Below are 26,421 nucleotides of genomic sequence, written 5' to 3'. Positions count from 1 at the left end.
GAAAATTCGAAACATGGCCACATCCTCCAGAAAAATGACGTATCAGAACTAACATTGTCCAGTGTCTCCCCAAATAAGGGAGGTATACATTTTTTATAAATTTTTATTTTGGCACCTCCACCATTTTTTACCAAAATTTTAAAATAAGCCGCGTCCTCCAAAAAAGTCATCTATCCGAACCAAAATTTTCTCAGGATTACGAATCTGTCCTCAATTTTCTTCTGCGTCGTCAAATAACGGAGATATGAATTTTTATTTCGGCGCCTCCACCATTTTTAATCAAAATTCGGAAATTAACTACATCCTCCGAGAAACCCATCTATCTGAATCAAAATTTTCTCAGGATCACGAATCTGTGTTGATTTTTCTTGTGGGTCGCCACATAAAGCAGATATGAATTTTATTATAAATTTTTACTTTGATTTCTCCACCATTTATTAATCAAAAATTTGAAACTTGGCCAAATCCTGCACGAAAGTCATCTGTTTGCACCAAAATTTTCTCAGGATCACGAATCTGTCCTCCTTTGTCCTGTGTGTCGCCAAATTAGGGAGAAATGAATTTAATTATGAATTTTTATTTTGGCTCCTCCAACACTTTTTTAAATCAAAATTGGAAACTTGGCCAAATCCTGCAGGAATGTCATCTATCTGAATCAAAATTTTCTCTGGATCACAAATCTGTCCTCATTTTTCTTGTGTGTCAACAAATAAGGGAGGTATACATTTTTTATAAATTTTTATTTTGGCACATCCACCATTGTTTACCAAAATTTGAAAATAAGCCCCGTCCTCCAAAAAAGTCATCTATCCGAACCAAAATTTTCTCAGGATTACGAATCTGTCCTCAGTTTTCTTCTGCGTCGTCAAATAAGGGATATATGAATTTTTATTTCGGCGCCTCCACCATTTTTAATCAAAATTCGGAAATTGACTACATCCTCCGAGAAACCCATCTATCTGAACCAAAATTTTCTCAGCATCACGAATATGTGCTGATTTTTCTTGTGGGTCGCCACATAAAGCAGATATGAATTTTATTATAAATTTTTACTTTGATTTCTCCACCATTTATTAATCAAAAATTTGAAACTTGGCCAAATCCTGCACGAAAGTCATCTGTTTGCATCAAAATTTTCTCAGGATCGCGAATCTGTCCTCACTTTTCGTGTGCGTCGCCAAATAAGGGAGATATGAATTTTTAATTTGGCGCCTCCACCATTTTTAATCAAAATTTGAAACTGGCTTAAATCCTCCTGGAAAGTCGTTTGCTGACCCGAAATTTCCCCAGGATCCCGAATTTGTACTTGTTTTTCTTGTACGTCGCCAATTAAGGGAGATATGAATTTTTATTTTGGCGCCTCCACCATTTTTGCTCAAAATTTGAAACTTGGCCACGTCCTCCAGGGAAATCATGTATCTAAACCAAAATTTTCTCAGGATCACTAATCTGTCCTTCTTTGTACACTATGTCGTCAAATAAGGGAGATATGAATTTAATTTTGAATTTTTATTTTGGCGCCTCCAACACTTTTTTAAATCAAAATTTGAAACTTGGCCAAATCCTGCAGGAATGTCATCTATCTGAATCAAAATTTTCTCTGGATCACAAATCTGTCCTCATTTTTCTTGTGTCAGCAACTAAGGGAAGTATACATTTTTATAAATTTTTATTTTGGCACCTCCACCATTTTTTACCAAAATTTGAAAATAAGTCACGTCCTCCAAAAAAGTCATCTATCCGAACCAAAATTTTCTCAGGATTACGAATCTGTCCTCACTTTTCTTCTGTGTCGTCAAATAAGGGAGATATGAATTTTTATTTCGGCGCCTCCACCATTTTTAATCAAAATTCGGAAATTAACTACATCCTCCGAGAAACGCATCTATCTGAACCAAAATTTCCTCAGGATCACGAATCTGTCCTGATTTTTCCTGTGGGTCGCCATATAAAGCAGATATGAATTTTATTATAAATTTTTACTTTGATGTTTCCACCATTTTATAATCAAAAATTTGAAACTTGGCCAAATCCTGCAAGAAAGTCATCTGTTTCAACCATAATTTTCTCAGGATCACGAATCTGTCCTCACTTTTCGTGTGCGTCGCCAAATAAGGGAGATATGAATTTTTAATTTGGCGCCTCCACCTTTTTTAATCAAAATTTGAAACTGGCTTAAATCCTCCTGGAAAGTCGTCCATCTGACCCGAAATTTCCTCAGGATTCCGAATTTGTACTTGTTTTTCCTGTACGTCGTCAATTAAGGGAGACATGAATTTTTATTTTGGCGCCTCCACCATTTTTAATCAAAATTTGAAACTTGGCCACATCCCCCAGGGAAATCATGTATCTATACCAAAATTTTCTCAGGATCACGAATCTGTCTTCCTTTGTGCAGTGTGTCGCCAAATAAGGGAGATATTAATTTAATTATGAATTTTTATTTTGGCACCTCCAACACTTTTTTAAATCAAAATATGAAACTTGTCCAAGTCCTGCAGGAATGTCATCTATCTGAACCAAATTTTCTCTGGATCACAAATCTGTCCTCATTTTTCCTGTGTGTCAGCAAATAAGGGAGGTATAAATTTTTTATAAATTTTTATTTTGGCACCTCCACCATTTTTTACCAAAATTTGAAAATAAGACGCGTCCTCCAAAAAAGTCATCTATCCGAACCAAAATTTTCTCAGGATCACGAATTTGTGCTGATTTTTCCTGTGGGTCGCCACATAAAGCAGATATGAATTATATTATAAATTTTTACCCTGATGTCTCCACCATTTTTTTATCAAAAATTTGAAACTTGGCCAAATCCTGCAGGAAAGTCATCTGTTTGAACCCAAATTTTCTCAGAATCACGAATATGTCCTCAATTTTCCTCTGAGTTGTCAAATGAGAGAGATATCAATTTTTATTTTGGCACCTCCACCATTTTAATCAAAATTTGAAAAATAGCCACATCTTCCAAAAAAGGCTTCTATCCGTACCAAAAGTTTGTCAGGATCACGAATCTGTCCTCATTTTTCCTGTACGTCGCCAAATAAGGGAGATATGAATTTTATTATAAATTTTTGTGTTGGCGCCTCCACCATTTTTAATGAAAATTTGAAACTTGGCCAAATCCTGCAGGAAGGTCGTCCATCCGAACCAGAATTTTCTCAGGATCACGAATATATCATCACCTTTCCTCTGCGTTGTCAAATGAGAGAGATATGAATTTTTATTTTGGCGCATCCACCCTTTTCAATCAAAATTTGAAAATTAGCCACATCCTCCAAAAAAGGCTTCTATCTGTACCAAAAAAATTTTCTCAGGATCACGAATCTATCCTCATTTTTCCTGTACGTCGCCAAATAAGGGAGAAATGAATTTTATTATAAATGTTTATGTTGGCGCCTCCACCATTTTTAATGAAAATTTGAAACTTGGCCAAATCCGGCAGAAAAGTCGTCTATTCGAACCAGAATTTTCTCAGGATCACGAATACATCATCACTTTTCCTCTGTGTTGTCGAATGAGAGAGATATGAATTTTCATTTTGGAACCTCCACCATTTTTAATCAAAATTTGAAAAATAGCCACATCCTCTAAGAAAGATTTCTGTCTGTACCAAAATTTTCCCAGGATCACGAATCTGTCCTCATTTTTCCTGTACGTCGCCAAATAAGGGAAATACGAATTTTATTATAAATTTTTGTGTTGGCGCCTCCACCATTTTTAATGAAAATTTGAAACTTGGCCAAATCCAGCAGAAAAGTCGTCTATCCGAACCAGAATTTTCTCAGGATCACGAATACATCATCACTTTTCCTCTGTGTTGTCGAATGAGAGAGATATGAATTTTCATTTTGGAACCTTCCACCATTTTTAATCAAAATTTGAAAAATAGCCACATCCTCTAAAAAAGATTTCTATCTGTACCAAAATTTTCCCAGGATCACGAATCTGTCCTCATTTTTCCTGTACGTCGCCAAATAAGGGAGACACGAATTTTATTATAAATTTTTGTGTTAGCGCCTCCACCATTTTTAATGAAAATTTGAAACTTGGCCAAATCCAGCAGAAAAGTCGTCTATCCGAACCAGAATTTTCTCAGGATCACGAATGTATCATCACCTTTCCTCTGCGTTGCCAAATGAAAGAGATATGAATTTTTATTTTGGCGCCTCCACCATTTTTAATCAAAATTTGAAAATTAGCCACATCCTCCAAAAAAGACTTCTATCTGTACCAAAATTTTCCCAGGATCGCGAATCTGTCCTCATTTTTCCTGTACGTCGCCAAATAAGGGAGATATGAATTTTATTATAAATTTTTGTGTTGGCGCCTCCACCATTTTTAATGAAAATTTGAAACTTGGCCAAATCCAGCAGGAAAGTCGTCTATCCGAACCAGAATTTTCTCAGGATCACGAATATATCATCACCTTTCCTCTGCGTTGTCAAATGAGAGAGATACGAATTTTTATTTTGGCGCCTCCACCATTTTTAATCAAAATTTGAAAATTAGCCACATCCTCCAAAAAAGACTTCTATCTGTACCAAAATTTTCCCAGGATCGCGAATCTGTCCTCATTTTTCCTGTACGTCGCCAAATAAGGGAGATATGAATTTTATTATAAATTTTTGTGTTGGCGCCTCCACCATTTTTAATGAAAATTTGAAACTTGGCCAAATCCAGCAGGAAAGTCGTCTATCCGAACCAGAATTTTCTCAGGATCACGAATATATCATCACCTTTCCTCTGCGTTGTCAAATGAGAGAGATACGAATTTTTATTTTGGCGCCTCCACCATTTTTAATCAAAATTTGAAAATTAGCCACATCCTCCAAAAAAGGCTTCTGTCTGTACCAAAATTTTCACAGGATCACGAATCTGTCCTCATTTTTCCTGTACGTCGCCAAATAAGGGAGATATGAATTTTATTATAAATTTTTATGTTGGCGCCTCCACCATCTTTAACGAAAATTTGAAACTTAACCAAATCCAGCAGGAAAGTCGTCTACCCGAACCAGAATTTTCTCAGGGTCACGAATATATCATCACCTTTCCTCTGCGTTGTCAAATGAGAGAGATAAAAATTTTTATTTTGGCGCCACCACCATTTTTAATCAAAATTTGAAAAATAGCCACATCCTCCAAAAAAGACTTCTATATGTACCAAAATTTTCCCAGGATCACGAATCTATCCTCATTTTTCCTGTACGTCGACAAATAAGGGAGATATGAATTTTGTTATAAATTTTTATGTTGGTGCCTCCACCACTTTTAATGAAAATTTGAAACTTGGCCAAATCCTGCAGAAAAGTCGTCTATCCGAACCAGAATTTTCTCAGGATAACGAATATATCATCACCTTTCCTCTGCGTTGTCAAATGAGAGAGATATGAATTTTTATTTCGGCGCCTCCACCATTTTTAATCAAAATTTGAAAATTAGCCACATCCTCCAAAAAAGACTTCTTTCTGTACCAAAATGTTCTCAGGATCACGAATCTGTCCTCACTTTTCGTGTACGTCGCCAAATAAAGGAGATATGAATTTTGTTATAAATTTTTGTGTTGGCGCCTCCACCATTTTTAATGAAAATTTGAAACTAGGCCAAATCCAGCAGGAAAGTCGTCTATCCGAACCAGAATTTTCTCAGGATCACGAATGTGTCATCACTTTTCCTCTGCGTTGTCAAATGAGAGAGATATGAATTTTTATTTTGGCGCCTCCACCATTTTTAATCTAAATTTAAAAATGAATCACATCCTCAAAAAAGTCATCTTTCTGAACCAAAATTTTCTTAGGATCATGAAATTGTCCTTATTTGTCGTGTACGTCGTCAAATAACCAAGATATTTTCAGGAACATTTATTTTCGTGCCGAGACTATTTTTAACAAAATTTGAAACTTGCTCAAATATTTTTGAAAATTCAACTGTCCAACCCGAAATAAGTCTATTAGAACAAAATAATCCACGTTGCCACACCATCATCCGCCCCGTCATCAGCACACCACCCCTCACAAAAACCATTTCTCGCTCCCGAGCTGAATTAGCGTATTCATTGCGGCGTCAAACACGACCAAATAAAGCTCACAGAATCCATTTTGACATATTCATACAGACTAACCAGCTTTAGCGCTCCAAAAAGCTCACTATCCGTCCAACACTAACAAATTATTCAGCCTCGCCGTCACCGAGCAAACATCCGAAGCTATTTCTCACTCGATGTATTCCGCCACCTTTGCCCTTTCGCCAACTAAAACTAAATTACCGCGTTAGAAGCCTGATGCGATTTCTTCCGAACACAGAAAGCACGACTCCGACTTACACATTCTCAAAAGTATAACTATCTCCATTGTGGGCCACCAGATGTCATTTTCACTTCCGGCGCTCCTATAAGTGGTCGTAAACTTAGTTGTGGCCTCCACTTCACCCCCAATATTTTCCCGTCTCCGGCGCATGTTAGGGTGAATCGGATCTGATCGCGCTGAATATTTCAGCGCGCCGCTGTTAAAAATTTCACCCTCTATCGGGCGCGATGCGCTTGTTCCGGAAATAGCATCAAGCGGACACTCGATTAGGTGGATGAGGGCGCAACGTACGTCACTCACCCTCGAGCTTGCAAATATTGAAATCGCGTCAGCTAACTATCGAACTTGGACTGCTTAATTGAGGGCATGATTAATAAATCTCTTGTAAATGTTTAAATTGTTTCGAGTTGTGAGACGGCGACGTTCACGCTTCGTGAGGCAGCTGTTTTGGTGCTAATTAGCACGGCTAACTACGACTTGCTGGATGGGATTGGAGTGGTTGGATGGGGGCGGTTTCGGAGATTATTGGCTTTCTCTTTCTTGTGCAGCCATTTTTTCACGGATCCTTTATTTCCTTTTTGAACTCTTCAGGCATACGTTGTCACGTCTTTCTAGACGGCGGACCGGCGCTATTCGAGTTGATAATCGGGGAGTTCTTTGGGACGAGGGCGGAATTACAAAGCGCCACAGATGGACACAATGTTATTCTTAATCATAAGCTTATAATACCGGAGTCGAAAACACTTTGGGTCGGAGTTGGATGCGACTCACATAGTAATCACAGAAACGACTTGCGGTAATATCACTTTCACGAATTCCAAAAACATCACTCAATCAAGGCTAACTCTGAACCAAAACGTTTTCGATTACAAATTCCAAAAAACATTTACTGTGAATCGAACTGTGTCTCAAACACATTCAAATTCATGATAAACCGCCACTTCAACTACAAACCTTGATCTTTAATTAACCAACCGAATTCAGCTAACAGGGCGCTTTCAGTCGTCAAACTTGCCGATACACAATCAATTCTTGCAACATAACACTGTTTTAAATGTAATTAGCTTCCTCAATCGATGACAAGCAAATCTAAAATTAAGACTTAATTATAACCACTTTAATAAACCCTTCTAAATTAATTGAAATGTAAATTTCGCCAAATCCAAGCCTCCCACTCTGCAATATTCGAACAGACACGAGAGAAAACGATCTCATAAATTCTGTGACGTCACCCGTAACACTTTTGCCGTATCCACAATAGGACTTCCAACTTCGCAACTACTAATTAAATCGATAGCCAAGAAAATTCAACAAGTTTTTCTTCGTCGTATCCCCAGCTCATTTGAAATGCATGCTACTTCGAACTTCATCGCAGAATGCTGTGACATCTATCACCGACCCACGTGACACCCATTCCGCGGCCTACTTTTCAGCGGAATAAATTTGAGCAATTTCGGTTCACTAACATTAACGTTTGCAGGAAATGACATCAACTTTGTATGATAATAATACAGCACCGACACAACTGTCACGGTGTCACGGTGTCACGTGTCGTTATTATAATTGCAATTTTCCCGATCCACTAATCGCAACGTGCCACGACTTCTAACGGCGTCCCACGTGACGCCGATCCCCGGCCTACTGTTAATAAGGTGAGTCTCCAGATGCGGTGGCAATAATTACGTTCTCAGCTCGAATTATCATTTTGCGGTATGCGTTGGATGTGATCTAAAGGCTGTAATTACAACGCCCTGTAGGATATATGGGCGTCCCCGGAGCCGGCGGTGCGGTTTCGGGCTGGTTAAAGCGGCCTCCGGAATTCTCGCAGGTACAATCAATTAATCCGGAGTTGATATTTTCGTACAAATCGAGACGAAACCCGGAACGAGTCCGATAAAACACAGACGAAACGAAATCAGGGATCGATGGGGGAAACGTTCCATTTATTTCATCAGTTGACAGAGCGCCCATTTTGCTTTTGTTTTAAATTTGCGTCCCGAGGGAGCGGATTTGGAGCAAGCTGCGTAAAAAGGAAACGTCGAATTCGATTAATAATTCATTAATTTGTTTATTTATAAATATGTCTGGGATGGATTGTTGAGTGTGCTGAATTAATGCGGAAACGGGGGTGGTTAAGAAACGGTCTGAAAGCGAAATATGATTGATGTGTGATTTAGCAACGTACAAAGTTCAGTTTTGAAAATTTCGTGTGAATGAAATTCTGGTGACCTTATTGGGTGTTCTAAACATCAAAGGTTCTTTCGAGTCCGTAGGTGTGTCATGAAGCTGTGCTCCACATTGGTCGGCGACCAGTTTTTTTGTAATATGCTGCCTAAATGTAAAGTTCACGTTTAATACAAGCAAGACTTATTTAATTATTGCTCGTATTTATTTCGTAAGAAGTTTTATGATTTGTTAATTACGTGTACGTTCACAATGTCCAAAAGTGGAACGTTTGAAGTATTTCGACGGTTGCATGCAGGTAATTGCATCGCAAATTAATTGCATCGAAAAGAGTGATCTATATTTTTTTATTTAATTGGATTTTAGACAGAGTTGCACAAGTATCATTTGTAACAGATTTATTTTGGCAATTTTTCATAAAAATTAAAAGCGTTATTATTGGACACATGTTTTTTTAAATACATGACAAATATCGTTATTTACAACTTAATGCTCAAGAATTTAACACGTGTCCTAGTTTTTTTCGACGTGTTGTTTGTAATGGCTCCCTTGTTAGTTATGATATCACTATTTAATGTCATGGCTCGATACCACTTTTCTGTATAATGTCGTAAAAATACATAAGAATTTTTTTAAGTAAGAATTACAGTGTTCCAACATATAGAAGCATAACTTTGTAAATAAACGTAAATTTATTGATCGACAGAAGCTACAGTAAGATATAGTCATTACTGGAAGTTGCAGAATATAATTTCTTTATGATTTTCACAAACTGAGTATTTAAATCGGCGATCCAGATTTTTGGAAAAAAAAGTCAAAATTGCAGAACCGAAGGCTTTGAAATTTTGCAGATGTTTTAAAGTTATGACCAGCATAATAAATTTTTAATCACAATATGTTTGCTTATCCCCTCCAAAAAATTGATGACGTCAGCTAAAAATTTCGCCGAATAAATCTGAGTGATGAGTCCATATATCTCTAGATTCCCTTCAGAAGCTTTATAATCCCTAAAATATTTAGAATCTCTAAATTCATTAGATTTATAGAAACTTTAGAACTTTTAAAATCTCTAAAATGTCTAGAATCATTAGAATTTCTATATTCTCTAGGTTCTCCGAAATCTATAACCCCTAAAATATCTGTGGAAGCAGTTTCTAGAATCTCTATAATCTTTATGAAATCTCTTGAATCTGTGGAATTTCTGGATTCTCTAAACTTTTTTGAATCTCTTGAAACCGTGGAATCGCTAGAATCTCGAGAGTCTCTGGGATCTGTGGAATTTCTAGAATCTCTTGAATTTCCAGAATCTCGAGAATCTTTAGAAACTTTATAATTCCTAAAATATATAGGATCTTTAGAAATATTAGATTTCTAGAGTTTTTAGGATTGTAGATATAGCGTCTCTAAAATCTCTAGAATCTTTAGAATTTCTAGAAACTCTAGACTTTTTTTTTATCTCGGGAATCTCTGGAATCTTTAGATTATCTGGATTCACTGGAATCTCTTGTATCTCTGCAATCTCTGTAAAATTTTGAATATATAGAAACTCTTGAATGTATAGAATCTCTAGAATTCCTGGCTTCTCCGAAATTTATAGAAGCTTTGAAATCCCTAAAATACGCAGAATCTCTTGGATTAGTACCTCTAGAATCTCCAGAATCTTCAAAATCTATAGAATGTCTATAATCTGTGGAATTATTGAAATCTGTGGAATCTCCGAAACCTCTTGAAATTCTGGAATTTCTTCAATTTCTTGATTTTTTCAAATCTCCAGAATCACTATAATCGTTGGTATCATTAGATTTCTAGACTCCTTAAGATTTTTAGTCTGTTTAAATTCTTTGGAATCTTTGGAATTTCTAGAAATTCTAGGTTCTCTGAAAGCTCTAGTAGCGTTAAAATCTCTAAAGTTTATAGAACCTCGGGAATCTATAGAATGTCTAGAACCTCCGGAATCTCTAAATGTCTGTAGAGTCTCTAGAAGTTTAATAATCCCTAAAAATATAGAATATCTATAGTATATCTAGAATCTTGAGCCTCTGTAATCTGTGGAATTTCTGGAATCTCTTGAATTTCCAGAATCTCCAGAATCTTTAGAAACTTTATAATTCCTAAAATATATAGGATTTTTAGAATTATTAGATTTTTAGAGTTTTTATGATTGTAGATATAGCGTCTCTAAAATCTCTAGAATCTTTAGAATTTCTAGAAACTCTAGATTTTTTTTATCTCGGGAACCTCTAGAATCTTTAGAATATCTGGATTCTCTGGAATTTACTGAATTTCTGCGATCTCTGGAAAAACTTGAATATCTCGAAACTCTTCAACTGATAGTATCTCTAGAATCCCTGGCTTCACCGGAATTTATAGAAGCTTTGTAATCCCTAAAATACGCAGAATCTTTTGGATCAGTAGGTTTCTAGAATTTTTAGTATTTCTAGAATGTCTAGAGTCTTTCGAATTTTTAAATGTCTATAATCTCTATAATCTCTATGAAATCTCTTGAATCTGTGGAATTTCAGGATTCTTTAAACTTTTTTGAATCTCTTGAATTCGTGGAATCGCTAGAATCTTTAAAATTTCAAGAGTCCCTAGAACCTCCGGAATCTCTAAATGTCTGTAGAGTCCTTAGAAGTTAAATAATCCCTAAAATATATGGAATATCTATAGTATAGTCTAGAACCTTGAGATTCTCTGGAATCTCTAAAATCTGTGGAATTTCTGGAATCTCTGAAATTTCCAGAATCTCGAGAATCTTTAGAAACTTTATAATTCCTAAAATATATAGGATCTTTGGAAATATTAGATTTCTAGAGTTTTTAGGATTGTAGATATGGCGTCCTAAAATCTCTAGAATCTTGAGAATTTCTAGAAACTCTGTTATTTTTTTAATCTTGGGAACCTCTGGAATATTTAGAGTATCTGGATTCTCTGTGGAATCAATTGAATTTCTTCAATCTCTGGAAAATCTTGAATATCTAGAAACTCTTGATTTATAGAAGCTTTATAATGCCTAAAATACGCAGAATCTCTTCGATTGGTAGATTTCTAGAATTTTTAGTACCTCTAGAATTTCCAGAATCTTTAAAATCTATAGAACGTCTATAATCTCTGGAATTTCGGAAATCTGTGGAATCTCCGAAATCCCTTGAAATTCTTGCATTTCTTCAATCTCTTGAATTTTTTAAATCTCCAGAATCTCTAGAATCGTTATAATCATTAGATTTTTAGACTACTTAGGCTCTTTAGTCTGTCTAAATTCTTTGGAATTTTGAAATTTCTAGATTTTCTAGAATCCCTAGAATTTCTAGAAACTCTAGGTTCTCCGAAAGCTCTAGTAGCTTTATAATCTCTAAAGTTTATAGAAACTCTTTAATCTATAAAATCTCTAGAAGCTCCGGGATCTCTGAAATCGTTGGAATCTCTGAAATCCCTTGAAATTCTTGAATCTCTAGAATCTTTAGAGTTCCTAAAATCTCTAAATTCTCTAACATTTCCGGAAACACTAGAAACTTCGTAATCCCTAAAATATATACAATATCCAAAATCACTACATTTCTAGAATCTTTAAATATCTAGAATCTCTGGAATTTTGAGATCTTTGGAATATTTTGAATTTCTTGAATCCCTAAAATCGCTAGAATCTTTGAAATCTCTGAAATTTCTTTAATCTTTGGTATCTGTGGAATTTGTGGAATTTCTGAAATTTCTTGAATTTTTAGAATCTCTAGAGCCTTTTTAATTCCTAAAATATATAGAATCTTTAGAATTATTAGATTTCTAGAAACTTTACTATCTCTAAAATCTCTAGAATCTTTTGAATTTCTAGAATCTCTACTTGAGATTTATTATTCCATACAGGTGTCTCAAAAAAATTAATGGCTGACTCAATTTATTTTATTGATTAAATTAAGAATTGCAAAACTGACTGCTGGATACGTTTTATTGTATTTCAGGAGCGAGGGAAGTTCTGTCGAAACAATTTCGCCCAATTTTTTGAATAAGCAATCGGATTTAAAGAAAAAATCAGGTCGGAGCTGCGCGCAAACAGAAAAAATTCGGATTGCTTTTATCGACCTATCAAAAGAAGGGGTGATTGATTGGCAGTCAAAAACAAAATATTTACTGGTAATAAAATAAATATTAGGAAAATCGGAGTTCACCGCGATGAAAAATTTTTTGTGAAGTGTTGAAAAAACGTCATTAAATTGTATAACTTTTCTTGCGCGATTTATATTAAAAAATTGAAAATATTCGCTATTTATATATTTGGTTGGATAAAAACAGCCCTATTTATTTATATTTAATAGGAGCTTCTCAGAAATTGTGGAATATTCACATCGCTGTAAACAAACCGAGCAATAACAAATTTATATTTCCAGAGTTCATTAGAATAAATTTCTTTATAAATTACTATCTTCGTTTATGCTTTACAAGCAAGTTTTTCAAAGCCTCACAAAGCAGATGGCAATAAGACTTCAAAGAAAAAAATACATGCAGATGACGAGCTGTCTTTTTTTGTAACGCAAAAATAACAGGGGAGAGTCTCGAGGAATATTTTAAATTTACAGTTAGAAAATTACCGGACAGAATTGCGGAAAAATCATCAAACTTAACCAAAATTAGAAATATTCAAATTTCCTTAACAAAACATTAGCAGAACAGAGGTAAATCTCCAAAAAGGATATTGGACGTTTTATCCGTAATCTAATTTAAAAAGAATATCCGACGACGAAATACAAATATACGTAATAATTGGAAAATATTATCTCTTGGAAATTCCTAGACCGTTTTTCCAATTAATTTAAAAAATGGAACAAACACAATAAAAGACTGAAATATTTTCTGTATTAAATTTAATTTAAAAACTCAGTACAACAGTCTGTTCAAGTACAACAAAAACTGAACAAAATACTCTACAAAAAAAAATATGTACAACCAACAAAAAACTTCATTCGTTTTAACACCCAACACACTTAGAAATACTTGGCACCGTAAGCGGCACCGTAAGTGGCACCATAACCGGCACCATAACCGGCGGCGTAACCGAAACCAGCCCCATGGGCGAGCCCAATGGCGGGGGCGGCGTACCCGTAAGAGGGAGCGGCGTAGCTAACAGCTGGAGCAGCGTAGCTGACAGCTGGAGCGGCATGAGCTACGCTGTAGGCGGGAGCGGCGTAGCTAACAGCGGGGGCGGCATGAGCGACGCTAATAGCTGGAGCGGCATGAGCGACACCAATAGCTGGAGCGGCATAGCTGACAGCTGGGGCGGCGTATCTGACAGCTGGGGCGGGGTGGACGGAGACCGCTGGGGCGGCGACTCTAGCGACGGCGGCTACGGGAGCGGCGTGGATGGCTGGAGCGGCGTATCTGACTGCAGGAGCGGCGTAGGAGACCGCGGGAGCGGCGTAGGATACCGCGGGAGCGGCGTATCTGACGGCAGGAGCGGCGTAGGAGACAGCGGGAGCGGCGGCGTAAGTGGAGATGGCGGGAGCGGCGTAAGAGGAGATGGAGGAGTAGGCGGGGGCGGCGGCGTATGTGGAGACGGCCGGGGCGGACAAGAGGCCGGCGTTGGCGGCGGCTAACGCGGCGAAGAAGACTACGATCTGCAAGAAAGTTTGTTGGGTTGAGGGTTTAATGGGGGGTTTTGTTACCTTGGCGGCCATTGTTGCTAGTGGTGGTGTTGGTTGTAAGGCAAGAAGTGATGCTGACTTTGAGGAAAGTCAGGCTTTTATATTGGAAAAATTGACAAATATTGGAGTGGTAGGTGTGTCTGGTGCAACCACTTGTAGGCTCGTAACAGGTTTAGTAAAGATCATATCTAATGGATTTCTTGTTGTTATTATTTAATCAATTTTTGGTTTGGCAGCGTAAGAGTAAATAATGGTGTTGATTAGAATGGGATTGAGAAATTGCGGCGACTGGGACCAACGGGATTGGGTAAAGGTCTGGAAAATTTAGCAGATTATGTGTGAAAATTAAGTGATTGTTGTTAAAAATTTGTATAAAAAATTTTAAAACACTTGTTACACAGACTGTTCTAAAATTAATAACTTTCATTGTATTGGATATTATCTCAATTCAAACTGTAACACTATCGATTATGAAAACTATAAATGTCCAATTGTTTATTATGTAATAATTCATTACTTAGTTCAGCGCTTACATGTGGAAAACCGATATCCACAATTTCAATTTCAAAATTGACGTTCTGTCAATTTCAGACACTAAATATTATGCAATCTGCAACAATTTCATTATTTCTGGAGTCTGCAGAACCCGATGGAGATAAGTTTTCCGTCTTATATTGTCTGAAAAAAGAAAAAAGAACATTTCAAGATTCTATTATTTTCTTTTTTTTTTTTTCTGAGTTACGAACCCTTTTGTGGCTTTTTATTTTCCATTTGGGAAATTTTTTGTGTTTGCAATTCTGAATTACTGGCATCCATGCTGACAGTTCACAGCTGTCATTAATGTCACTTTGACAATCAAGTATGCCATCATAAAATGTTAAATAGGCTGCCAACGTGACAAAAAAAATCACAAACCTTAAGTCACTAAGTGTTTCTAAAATATATAACTTTAAAATCAAAAATAAAAAATGTATAAAAATATTTTACAGCTTCAGAGGATGAATAAGAGTTAATATTATTTTATTTGTATACACTGACATACGTGTTTCGATACATAGTACCGTCTTCAGACAGAAGAGAAAGATTTTCACATTACTAACAACGATTTCCCCTAATCGTTGGCGGTAGTATCGGCTGCGGTTTCGTCTGACTGTATAGAAGGTCATAATTGTCGAAAGCACTCTCAAAACCGAAGATTAATAGCATACATAAATGAGAATCACATTAATGAAGAAAAGACTTTCCTTTATTACAAAAAAAAAAAATCAATACATCCTTAAAAAATGTAATATTCTCTTTTTATATCGGGTGTCTGGAAAATGTCTTTACTTAGAGGATATCTCATTTGCCAAACTCAGTCTTATCTTAGTAGGTACTAGCCCCGCCCACCCACCCTCTCTTTTCTTAGCGGGTATGTCATTTGCCAAAATCAGTTTTATCTTAGCAAATAGGAGCCCCGCCCACCCACCCGTTATTTTCTTAGAGAGTAGGTCATTTGCCAAAATCAGTCTTATTTTGACAAGTACTGGCCCCATTCGCCCTAGGTACCTGCTAAGATAAGACTAATTTTGGCTAATCAGATATTCTCTAAGAAAAGAGAGGGTGGGTGGGCGGGGCTAGTTCCTTATCAGATAAAACTGATTTTGCCAAATGAAATACCCTCTAAGAAAAGAGAAGACGGGGGGCGGGGCTAGTATCTGTTAAGACTGATTTTGGCAAATGACGTATCCTCTAACAAATTTAATTAAATTATTATGGAGGCTCCAAAACACTTTCAAATTCTTTCCAAACAGAAATAGCTAGAACCTCAAGATCGTTTTAAATTTTCCATACAAAAAAAGACAAAACGGGGTCCCAAAATTAAGTCAAAAACAGGTCAGGTCAGAATTTTTAGTATTTCTAGAATGTCTAGAGTCTTTAGAATTTTTAAATGTCTATAATCTCTATAATCTCGATGAAATCTCTTGAATCTGTGGAATTTCAGGATTCTCTAAACTTTTTTGAATCTCTTGAATCCGTGGAATCGCTAGAATCTTTAAAATTTCAAGAGTCTCTAGAACCTCCGGAATTTCTAAATGTCTATAGAATCCCTAGAAGTTTAAAAATCCCTAAAATATATAGAATGTCTGTAGTATATCTAGGATCTCGAAAGTCTCTGGAATTTCTGGCATCTCTTGAATTTCCAGAATCTCGAGAATCTTTAGAAACTTTATAATTCTTAAAATCTCTAGAATCTTTAGAATTTCTAGAAACTCTAGATTTTTTTTTAATCTGGGAAACCTCTGGGATCTTTAGAGTATCTGGATTCTCTGGAATCTATTGAATTTCTGCAGTTTCTGGAAAATCTTGAATATCTAGAAACTCTTGAATTTATAGAATCTTTAGAATCCCTAGCTTCTCCGGAATTTATAGAAGCTTTATAGTCCCTAAAATACGCAGAATCTCTTGGATCAGTAGATTTCTACATTTTTAGGATTTATAGAATCTCTAGAGTCTTTAGAATTTTTAAATGTCTATAATCTCTATCATCTCTATGAAATCTGTTGAATCTGTGGAATTTCTGGATTCTCTAAACTATTTTGAATCTCTTGAATCCGTGGAATCGCTAGAATCTCTAACATTTCAAGAGTCTCTAGAACCTCCGGAATCTCTAAATGTCTGTAGAATCCCTAGAAGTTTAAAAATCCCTAAAATATATAGAATGTCTGTAGGATATCTAGAATCTCGAGTCTCTGGAAATTCTGGTATCTCTTGAATTTCCAGAATCTCGAGAATCTTTAGAAACTTTATAATTCTTAAAATCTCTAGAATCTTTAGAATTTCTAGAAAATCTAGATTTTTTTTAATCTAGGAAACCTCTGGGATCTTTAGAGTATCTGGATTCTCTGGAATCTATTGAATTTCTGCAATTTCTGGAAAATCTTGTATATCTAGAAACTCTTGAATTTATAGAGTCTCTAGAATCCCTAGCTTCTCCGGAATTTATAGAAGCTTCATAATCCCTAAAATACGCAGAATCTCTTGAATCAGTAGATTTCTACAATTTTTAGTATTTCTGGAATCTCTAGAGTCTTTAGAACATTTAAATGTCTATAATCTCTATAATCTCTATGAAATCGCTTGAATCTGTGGAATTTTTGGATTCTCTAAACTATTTTGAATCTCTTGAATCCGTGGAATCGCTAGAATCTTTAAAATTTCAAGAGTCTCTAGAACCTCCGGAATCTTTAAATGTCTGTAGAATCCCTAGAAGTTTAAAAATCCCTAAAATATATAGATTTTCTGGAATCTGTGGAATTTCTGGTATCTCTTGAATTTCCAGAATCTCGAGAATCTTTAGAAACTTTATAATTCCTAAAATCTCTAGAATCTTTAGAATTTCTATAAACTCTAGATTTTTTTTTTAATCTAGGGAACCTCTGGGATCTTTAGAGTATCTGGATTCTCTGGAATCTATTGAGTTTCTGCATTCTCTGGAAAATCTTGAATGTCTAGAAACTCTTGAATTTATAGAATCTCTAGAATCCCTAGCTTCTCCGGAATTTATAGAAGCTTTATAATCCCTAAAGTACGCAGAATCTCTTGGATCAGTAGATTTCCACAATTGTTAGTATTTCTAGAATCTCTAGAGTCTTTAGAATTTTTAAATGTCTATAATCTCTATATATAGATATTATCTGAATTCAAACTGTAACACTATCGCTTTTGAAACTATAAACGTCCAATTGTTTATTATGTAATAATTCATTACTTAGTTCAGCACTTACATGTGGAAAACCGATATCCACAATTTCAATTTCAAAATTGACGTGCTGTCAATTTCAGATACTAAATATTATGCAATCTGCAACAATTTCATTATTTCTGAAGTCTGCAGAACCCGATAGAGATAAGTTTTCCGTTTTATGTTGTCTAAATAAAGAAAAAAGAACATTTCAAGATTTTCTCATTTTTTTAATTTTTTTGTTTTTTCTGAATTACGAACCCTTTTGTGGCTTTTTATTTTCCATTTGGGGAATTTTTTGTGTTGGCAATTCTGAATTACTGGCATCCATGTTGACAATTCACAGCTGTCATTAATGTCACTTTGACAATCAAGTATGCCATCATAAAATGTTAAATAAGCTGCCAACCTGACAAAAACATCACAAACATTAAGTCACTAAATCTTTCTAAAGTACATAACTCTTAAACCAAAAATCAAAAATTTGTAAATATTTTAACAACAAATTTTTTACATCTTCAGAGGATGAATAAATCAATTTCGATAAATGTTTTGCAATCCCTAAATCAGTGTTGCTTTCTTAAAAAAAAAATGAAAATTGGGCGAGTTTAAATTTACTCTCAAATAAAAAATTCTGCTTTAGAGTTACTATTATTTTATTTGTAGACACTGACATACGTGTTTCGATACATAGTACCGTCTTCAGACGGAAGAGAAAGATTTTCACATTACTAACAACGATTTCCCCTAATCGTTAGCGGTAGTATAGGCTGCGGTTTCGTCCGATTGTATAGAAGCTCATAATTGTCGAAAGCACTCTCAAAACCGAAGATTAATAGCATACATAAATGAGAATCGCATAGATGAAGAAAAGACTTTCCTTTATTCGAAAAAAAAATCATACATCCTTAAAAAATATAATATTCTTTTTATATCGGGTGTCTGGAAAATGTCTTTTCTTAGAGGGTATCTCATTTGCCAAACTCAGTCTTATCTTAGTAGATACTAGCCCCGCCCACCCACCCTCTCTTTTCTTAGTGGGTATGTCATTTGCCAAAATCAGTTTTATCTAAGCAAGTACTAGCCCCGCCCACCCACCCGTTATTTTCTTAGAGAATATGTCATTTTCCAAAATGAGTCTTATTTTAGCAAGTACTAGCCCTTTATTTTCTTAGAGGGCTAAGTACCTGGCTAAGATAATACTGATTTTGGCTAATCAGATATTCTCTAAGAAAAGAGAGGGCGGGTGGGCGGGCTAGTTCCTTATAAGATAAAAATGATTTTTCCAAATGAAATATCCTCTAAGAAAAGAGAGGATGGGTGGGCGGGGCTAGTAGCTGCTAAGATAAGATTGATTTTGCCTAATGAGATACCTTCTAAGAAAAGAGAGGGTGGGTGGGCGGGGCTAGTACCTGCTAGGATAAGACAGATTTTGGCAAATGAGATCCTTCTAAGAAAAAAATATTTTCTTAGAGAGAAGGTCATTTGCCAAAATCAGTCTTATTTTGACAAGTCCCCCAAAATTGTTTGAAATAATTAAAAAAAAAAAATCTACATCGGCTTCCAAAATAATACACCATGGGTAAATAGGAATAAAAAATAAAACAGTAAAATTTCAAAAGATTTTTTCAAGTTCATCCTTATCATTATTATTGTGAATTTGAAGGAAAAAAAAAACTTTTGTACCGTAGAGCGCTGAAAGTCAATTGCTCCGACGCGAGGTTCATCGCCTTACCCCCAAGAACCCGCTCTGCTAATTATAATTAGATAATTATCTAACCGAAAGCATATCGTAGACGCATGGATTGAGAGGCATTTATTTGTATTTCTTCCCTTTCCAACTTATCCAAAGGATTACTCAATGTTGTAATATTGAAAAAATAGAATAGTGTGAGAAAATGCTATATTATTCAACGAGTGTGTAAATATGGTGATTGCTCATGACGCTCCAATCCTAGCATCACTTTTGCGATTGCGATGTGAACCCGTTACTCACAGCCGTGAGAAATGACCCATCTTTCACCAATAAAAGTCACCCAATATGACCCGAAAAACAAACAACTATGAATTATAATTTAAATAATTTAATAATTTAATTTAAAAAATCAGTACAACATTTCGTACAAAGCAATAACAACAACCTTACACAAAATGCTCCAGCAGACATTTTCAAATATTTACAACCGGTAGTCATCCAACACTTAGAAATATTTGGAAGCATAACCGGAGGCATAACCGCCATAACCGGCATATCCCAAACCGGAATAACCAGCCAAACCGGAATAACCAGCCAAACCGGAATAACCAGCCAAACCAGAATAACCAGCCAAACCGGAATAACCAGCCAAACCGGAGTAACCGAGACCTACGGCGGGAGCGGCGTAGCTAAGGGCGGGAGCGGCGTGGGCAACGCTGACGGCTGGGGCGGCGTAGCTGACAGCTGGGGCGGCATATCTGACAGCTGGAGCGGCGTAGCTGACAGCGGGAGCTACGGCATGGACGGCGGGAGCGGCGTACCTGACAGCTGGGGCGGCATACCTAGCTACGGCAGCGACAGGGGCGGCGGCTACGGCGGGAGCGGCGTAGGCCACGGCAGGGGTAGCCTGGGCGGTGTAGGAGTAGGAAGTGGCGACTGGGGCGGCTTTAGCGACGGCTACGGCTGGGGCGGCGTAGGACACGGCGGGAGCGGCGTAGGATACGGCGGGCGCGGCGTAAGAGACGGCGGGAGCGGCAGCGTAAGTGGAGATAGCTGGAGCGGCGTAGGTGGAGATGGCGGGAGCGGCGTAAGAGACGGCGGGGGCGGCGGCGTAAGTGGAGATGGCCGGGGCGGATAAGAGACCAGCGTTAGCGACGGCCAGAGCGGCGAAGAATACTACGAACTGCAGAAAAAATTATTAAGGGTTGAATTAGATTGGGGTGGTTTTGGTTACCTTAGCTGCCATTTTGTGTGTTGGTTGATGATTGCTGTACTGCAAATGATACTGGGTTTGTGGAAAGAGCTAGCTTTTATACTAAAAAATTGACAAATACGCATGGGTGTGTCGCTGCAACCACTTTTGAATGGGACTTTTAACCAGTTTTAGTAAAGATCACTTATAGTTGAATTCTCGTTTTTATTATTTAACCAATTTTTAGGTTCGTTTGTTTAATGGATAAATGGTGTTGATCTGGGTGAAATGTCACAAATTAGGGTAATAGATCTCAGAGTAGATTAATTAAGACTGTCTTTGGCACGGATCTATAAATAGTTAAGTGCGTTATAAAACAACACGATCACGTCGGTTTAAGAAAAATATTAACCGTCCAGATACCACATGGACAATGAAATATGGTTTACGGCTTTTTCTAAAACAGAATGTTGCACAGTATTGTTTTTTTCACACTTTCCCAAAAATAAAGACATTTTCCAAAATTTTTTCGAACACCCTGACGCATATTTGAATAACGTTTAAGACGCAAAATTTCTTTTTTGTATGACTAATGTTTTTTATTTGGCATTCCTTGTTGCATCACCTGTCCATTAATGGTAAAGTCATTCAACTAGATTGTAACAATATATGCATATTAAAGTCGAGGATATTTAGATGATATTAAAATAATAATAATAATAATTGATTAAAAAAAGTAGAATAACCTTTTTATTGAAATAAATTAAAAAACCTTACAAAATTTTTCACATGGCCTACAGTTTACAAAAAAAAAATGCAATACAATTGTTGTTATTTTTTATTTATTTTTTTAATATATACCTATTCTCAAAATCATTTACAATAGAAATATAATAAACGATAGATGCATGGAAATGGAAAACATGAAAGGAAAAAGTCCAATGAAATGAGTGATTCTAAACAGACCTGAATCATATTTAGCTACAATTCAAGAAGTAAACGATGTAAGGAAAGTTAAATAACGCAAAATATTTATGTACTTGAACTAGCTTGCGCAAACAAATTCAAGTTTTTAACGAGGCGGTAGACGAGTTAGAAAAATCATACAAGAACTGTCAAGGTAAGTATTTCCACAGACTCCATAGGAAAACCGACCGAGGTTTCATGCGTATTTTTTTAAGAGAAATTAAAATTACATTTTAGCAAATTTTCAATCCGACAAACTAAAAATAGTGCGATGATTTTTTTTGCGGAAGCCACTAATTTTGTTGTCTTTCGAACAACATGTAACACAGATTTTTTGTGTACGGGCACTAAACTAATTATAGCTTTTATCGAAAGCCTTTGATGTTTCCAGTTTAGTCGCCTAATTAAATGCAATCGTGATTAGGTTCACTAATAAAAACTTTTTGCTCGTAGCTGTCACTAAAATACGGAGTAATTGTTGCATCAAAGTGGGCGTTGCTTTTGCCGCCTTGTCGGAACATGAATTATAATCAGATTGACGACCTGATGTCAGTTTATGGAGGGCAGTGAAGGTTGCAATAAAGGTGAGCGGCAAATTTTGATAAATTCCAGTGATAGTTTGATGTGGTAATATTCATCGACAATTTTTGATAACATCTGTCGAAGAAATAAGACGATATTAGGGTTTGCATAACCAAACTCTGAAACATACACCGCGTACATAAAGTTTCGCAATACAAAAACTACAAAGATTTTAGGTAAAATATATGAATTTTATTCAAAAACTCAGTACAATATCATGTGTAAAAATAAATAGAAAAATGAACAGTGAGCATCATCTCTACAAAACAACTATTTAAACTATGTACAACAAAAACAAGTATAGTAAATTTATCATTTGCATTACACAAGCACCCCGAAAATCCAGACGTGCCGCCAATATTATACTGACTTTTCTCTTGCGACGTCATCAACATTTAGAAGTATTTGGCGGCACCGAAACCGGCAGCATAACCATGAGAAAGACCAGCATAACCGTGGGCGAGTCCAGAATAACCGGTGGCGAGTCCAGAATATCCAGCATAACCATGGGCGAGACCGACAGCTGGGGCGGCGTAACCGATAGCTGGGGCGGCATGAGCTACACCGATGGCGGGAGCGGCGTAGCCGATGGCTGGGGCGGCGTGGAGGGCTGGGGCGGCGTGGATGGCTGGGGCAGCGTATCTGAGAGCGGGAGCTGGGTGGACAGAGACGGCGGGAGCGGCGACTCTAGCGACGGCGGCTACGGGAGCGGCGTGGATGGCTGGGGCGGCGTATCTGACGGCGGCTACGGGAGCGGCGTGGATGGCGGGAGCGGCGTATCTGACGGCGGCCACGGCGGGAGCGGCGTGGGCTACAGCTACGGGAGCGGCGGCTACGGCGGGAGCGGCGTAGGCTACGGCGGGGGTAGCTTGAGCGGTGTAGGAGTAGGAGGTGGCGACGGGAGCGGCCTTAGCGACGGCTACGGCGGGGGCAGCGTAGGAGACGGCGGGAGCGGCGTAAGTGGAGATGGCGGGAGCGGCGTAAGAGACGGCGGGGGCGGCGGCGTAGGTAGATACGGCCGGGGCGGACAAGAGACCGGCGTTGGCGGCGGCCAAAGCGGCGAAGAAGACGATGATCTGCAAAAGGGGGTTGAGAGGGTGGTTGTGGTTTGTGGTACGGGGTGGTTTACCTTAGCGGCCATTTTTGTGTGTTGGGTGTATTGCGGTAATGCAAATGATGCTGCGACTGGGACGAATGGTTGCTTTTATATCGAAAAAATTGACAAATACGGTGGGTGTGTCCCCCCCGGATTGAGGCTCGCAACCAGTTTCGGTAAAGATCATTTTTAATGGTATTCTCGTTGTTATTATTTGACCAATTTTTCAGATGTTTCGACATCTGATTTATTGTAGGTAAATATTCTTGCACTACATTAATTTAATGACCGCTTCATGGGCGATACGTTTTTAAGCCTACAATCAAAATTCACGGTCGGAGTAATTTATTTTTTAATTTGAACTTTCCATTTAGAACTAGTGGATTTAGTGGCAGCGGCTGTACGCAACATCTATCTATTTACATAAAATTATAAATACTCAATTAAATCTCGTGCTACAAAAGTGTCAATTTTATTTAAGCCATTATTTCATAATACGATTACAATACAACTTTAATTTTTAAAGCTCGTTTGTCTAGAAACTGTTCGAAAATTAACTCTGGAAACTTTAATAAATTGATATTGTGAATAAGCATGAATAAAACAGAGCACGTTTCTGGTGCATCCGCCAACTTGCTCATCCTCTAGTCGACTAATAAATGCACCAATGCAGTACAAATGCAGATGGAACTAGCACACAGGAACAAATAAAATTATCTAACAATCAGAACGAAAATAGCCGGAAATTTTGTCTTCCCGAGTTAGATTTGTCACGTTAATTTAAAAAGTAATAACCGTAAACATCATCAACGTTACTGATTTACAAAATTATTTTCTAAAAAAATAGTTGTTGAAGAAGCAATTTTATTGGTCAGTTAAAGTTAATGATCACCAGTAAACCACTAAAGGCCGATTTATAAAACTTGCCGCTGACGTTGCCGTTGACGTTGGGTTTTCAACCAAATTGCGGTAGTGTACAATACTGCCAACTTGAAAGAAAATCCCCTGCAATAGAGGTGACATTTTTCTAGTTGCTGCCTTCATTTTGATTTGATTGATTTATTACTATTCATCTCAAAAAAGATTAGGTATTATAATTTATAACTACAAGAGCTTATATTTTGCCCTTTTTTCTTAATGCGTAGTCACAACAACAAAGGTAAAACATGTCTAAAATGGTAAATTTTTTTGGAAAAGTGTAAATTTTCCAATTAGGCTCCGCCCCTCAGTCTGACAACGTATGAAACATACATCACAATGGAGCTTGCGATGGATATGGGTGGATTTTTGGCTTGTTTTTTCACAGTACACAGTATTCTTTGAACAACACGATACTCAAAAACATGTTTTTTATTTTTTGTAGACAAATAAAGATTTTGCAATTAAGCTCCACCCCCTTGGCTCACGACGAATAAAAAAATCATCACAATTGGGATAGGGCGGGTGGGCGGGGCTTATATTTTGCCTTTTTTTTCTTAATACATATAGCCATCTTTTCACAACAAGAAATTTTAAACACGGTTAAAATGTTACATTTTTCCAAGGAAATGTGGATTTTGCAATTATGTAGCGGACCCTAATAGCAAAATCGACATTTTCTTATAAACATTTTTCATTTTAAGCATGTTTAAAGTTTCTTGTTGTGAAAGAAGTCTACATATATTAAAACAAAAAGGCAAAATGGAATTTATTAAAATGGTAAATTTTTTTAAGACAATATGGATTTTGCAATAGGCTCCACCCCTAAGTTTGCCAACGAATGAAAACTTCATTACTATTTAGATCGAGGCAGGTATGGGTGGGGCTTCATCTTTGGCTTTAATTTTTTCTAAGTATACATAGCACTCTTTGAATAACACGATACTCAAAATCATGTTTTTAATTTCTCGTAGAGAACTAAGGATTTTGCAGTTAATCTCCGCCTCCTTGGCTCACGACGAATGTAAAAGATCATCACAATTGAAATAGGGCGGGTGGGCGGGGCATATATTTTGCCTTTTTTTTTCTTAATATACATAGCCATCCATTTCCATTTTAGACATGTTTTAACTTTAAGTTTAATGTTGTGAAAAAAAGTCTACACATTTTAAAACAAAAAGAGCAAAATATATGCCCCGCCCACCCACCCTATCTCAATTGTTATAATTTTTTATATTCACCGTGAATAAAGAGGAACGGAACTTAACTGCAAAATACTTATTTCTTTACAAAAAATTAAACATATTTTTGAGTGTCGGGTTGTGCAAAAAATACTGTGTATATTAAGAAAAAAACAAAAAATAAACCCCACTCACCCACCCCATATCAATTCTGATGATTTTTTTTTTATTCTTTATTAAAATGGTAAATTTTTGTAAGACAATATGGATTTTGCAATTAGGCTCCGCCCCTAAGTCTGTCAACGAATGAAAACCTCATTACTATTTAGATCGAGGCAGGTATGGGTGGGGCTTAATCTTTAGCTTTAATTTTTTCTTAATATACATACTATTCTTTGAACACGATACTCAAAAACATGTTTTTAATTTCTCGTAGAGAAATGAGGATTTTGTAGTTAAGCTAAGCGATGAATAAAAAAAATAATCAGAATCGAGACAGGGTGGGTGGGTGGGGCTTATATTTTGCCTTTTTTTCTTAATATATGTAGACTTCTTTTCACAACATGAAACGTAAGTGTAGGAAATATGGATTTTGCAATTAGGCTCCGCCCTTCGGTCTGACAACGAATGAAATATTCATATTTATTGAGATCGAGACGGATGGGTGGAGCTTCTCTTTTGGCTTACTTTTATAATCAATACATTTAGTTTTCTTTGCATAACACGATTACTTAAGGACATATTTCATATGGTAATTTCTCGTAGAAGAATAAGGATTTTGCAATTAAACTTACGACGAATAAAAAAAAATCATCAGAATTGAGACAGGGCGGGTGGGTGGGGCTTATATTTTGCCTTTGTTTTCTTAATATACACTTAAGTTTCAAGTTGTTAAAAGAAGTCTACATATATTGAAACAGAAAGGAAAAATCGACCCGCCCACC

General features: G+C 36.7%; 2 protein-coding genes across 2 annotated transcripts in view; both read right to left on the bottom strand.

The window, feature by feature from the left end:
• Epac (Exchange protein directly activated by cAMP) overlaps window positions 1–26,421 on the bottom strand; it is a 226,735-nt gene that overhangs the window by 121,411 nt on the left and 78,903 nt on the right. The gene's annotated exons all lie outside the window — the stretch shown is intronic.
• LOC135136602 (fibroin heavy chain-like) lies at window positions 13,351–23,495 on the bottom strand. Its single transcript, XM_064065960.1, has 6 exons — window positions 23,412–23,495; window positions 22,681–23,358; window positions 20,777–20,815; window positions 20,066–20,725; window positions 14,144–14,200; window positions 13,351–14,095 (listed from the first exon to the last, which is right to left on the bottom strand). The coding sequence occupies exons 1-6, from the start codon at window positions 23,421–23,423 to the stop codon at window positions 13,466–13,468; spliced, it is 2,076 nt and encodes a 691-aa protein (XP_063922030.1). The 5' UTR covers window positions 23,424–23,495; the 3' UTR covers window positions 13,351–13,465.

The sequence above is a fragment of the Zophobas morio genome, unplaced genomic scaffold, assembly GCF_036711695.1.
Source record: "Zophobas morio isolate AGI-343-1 ecotype UQ-CSIRO unplaced genomic scaffold, CSIRO_AGI_Zmor_V1 ptg000026l, whole genome shotgun sequence".
Taxonomy (NCBI): Eukaryota; Metazoa; Arthropoda; class Insecta; order Coleoptera; family Tenebrionidae; genus Zophobas; species Zophobas morio.
The sequence above is the reverse complement of the archived record's forward strand: the minus strand, read 5'-3'. Positions and strand labels throughout refer to the sequence as shown.

Bases quoted from the DNA above. Each gene is read 5' to 3' on its own strand.
- LOC135136602 (XM_064065960.1), bottom strand. The intron at 14,201-20,065 runs GCTTCCAAATAT...CTTTCCTCAAAG, and splicing joins GCGGTTATGCCTCCGGTTAT to TCAGCATCACTTCTTGCCTT. The intron at 14,096-14,143 runs GTAACAAAACCC...ACTTTCTTGCAG, and splicing joins TAGCAACAATGGCCGCCAAG to ATCGTAGTCTTCTTCGCCGC.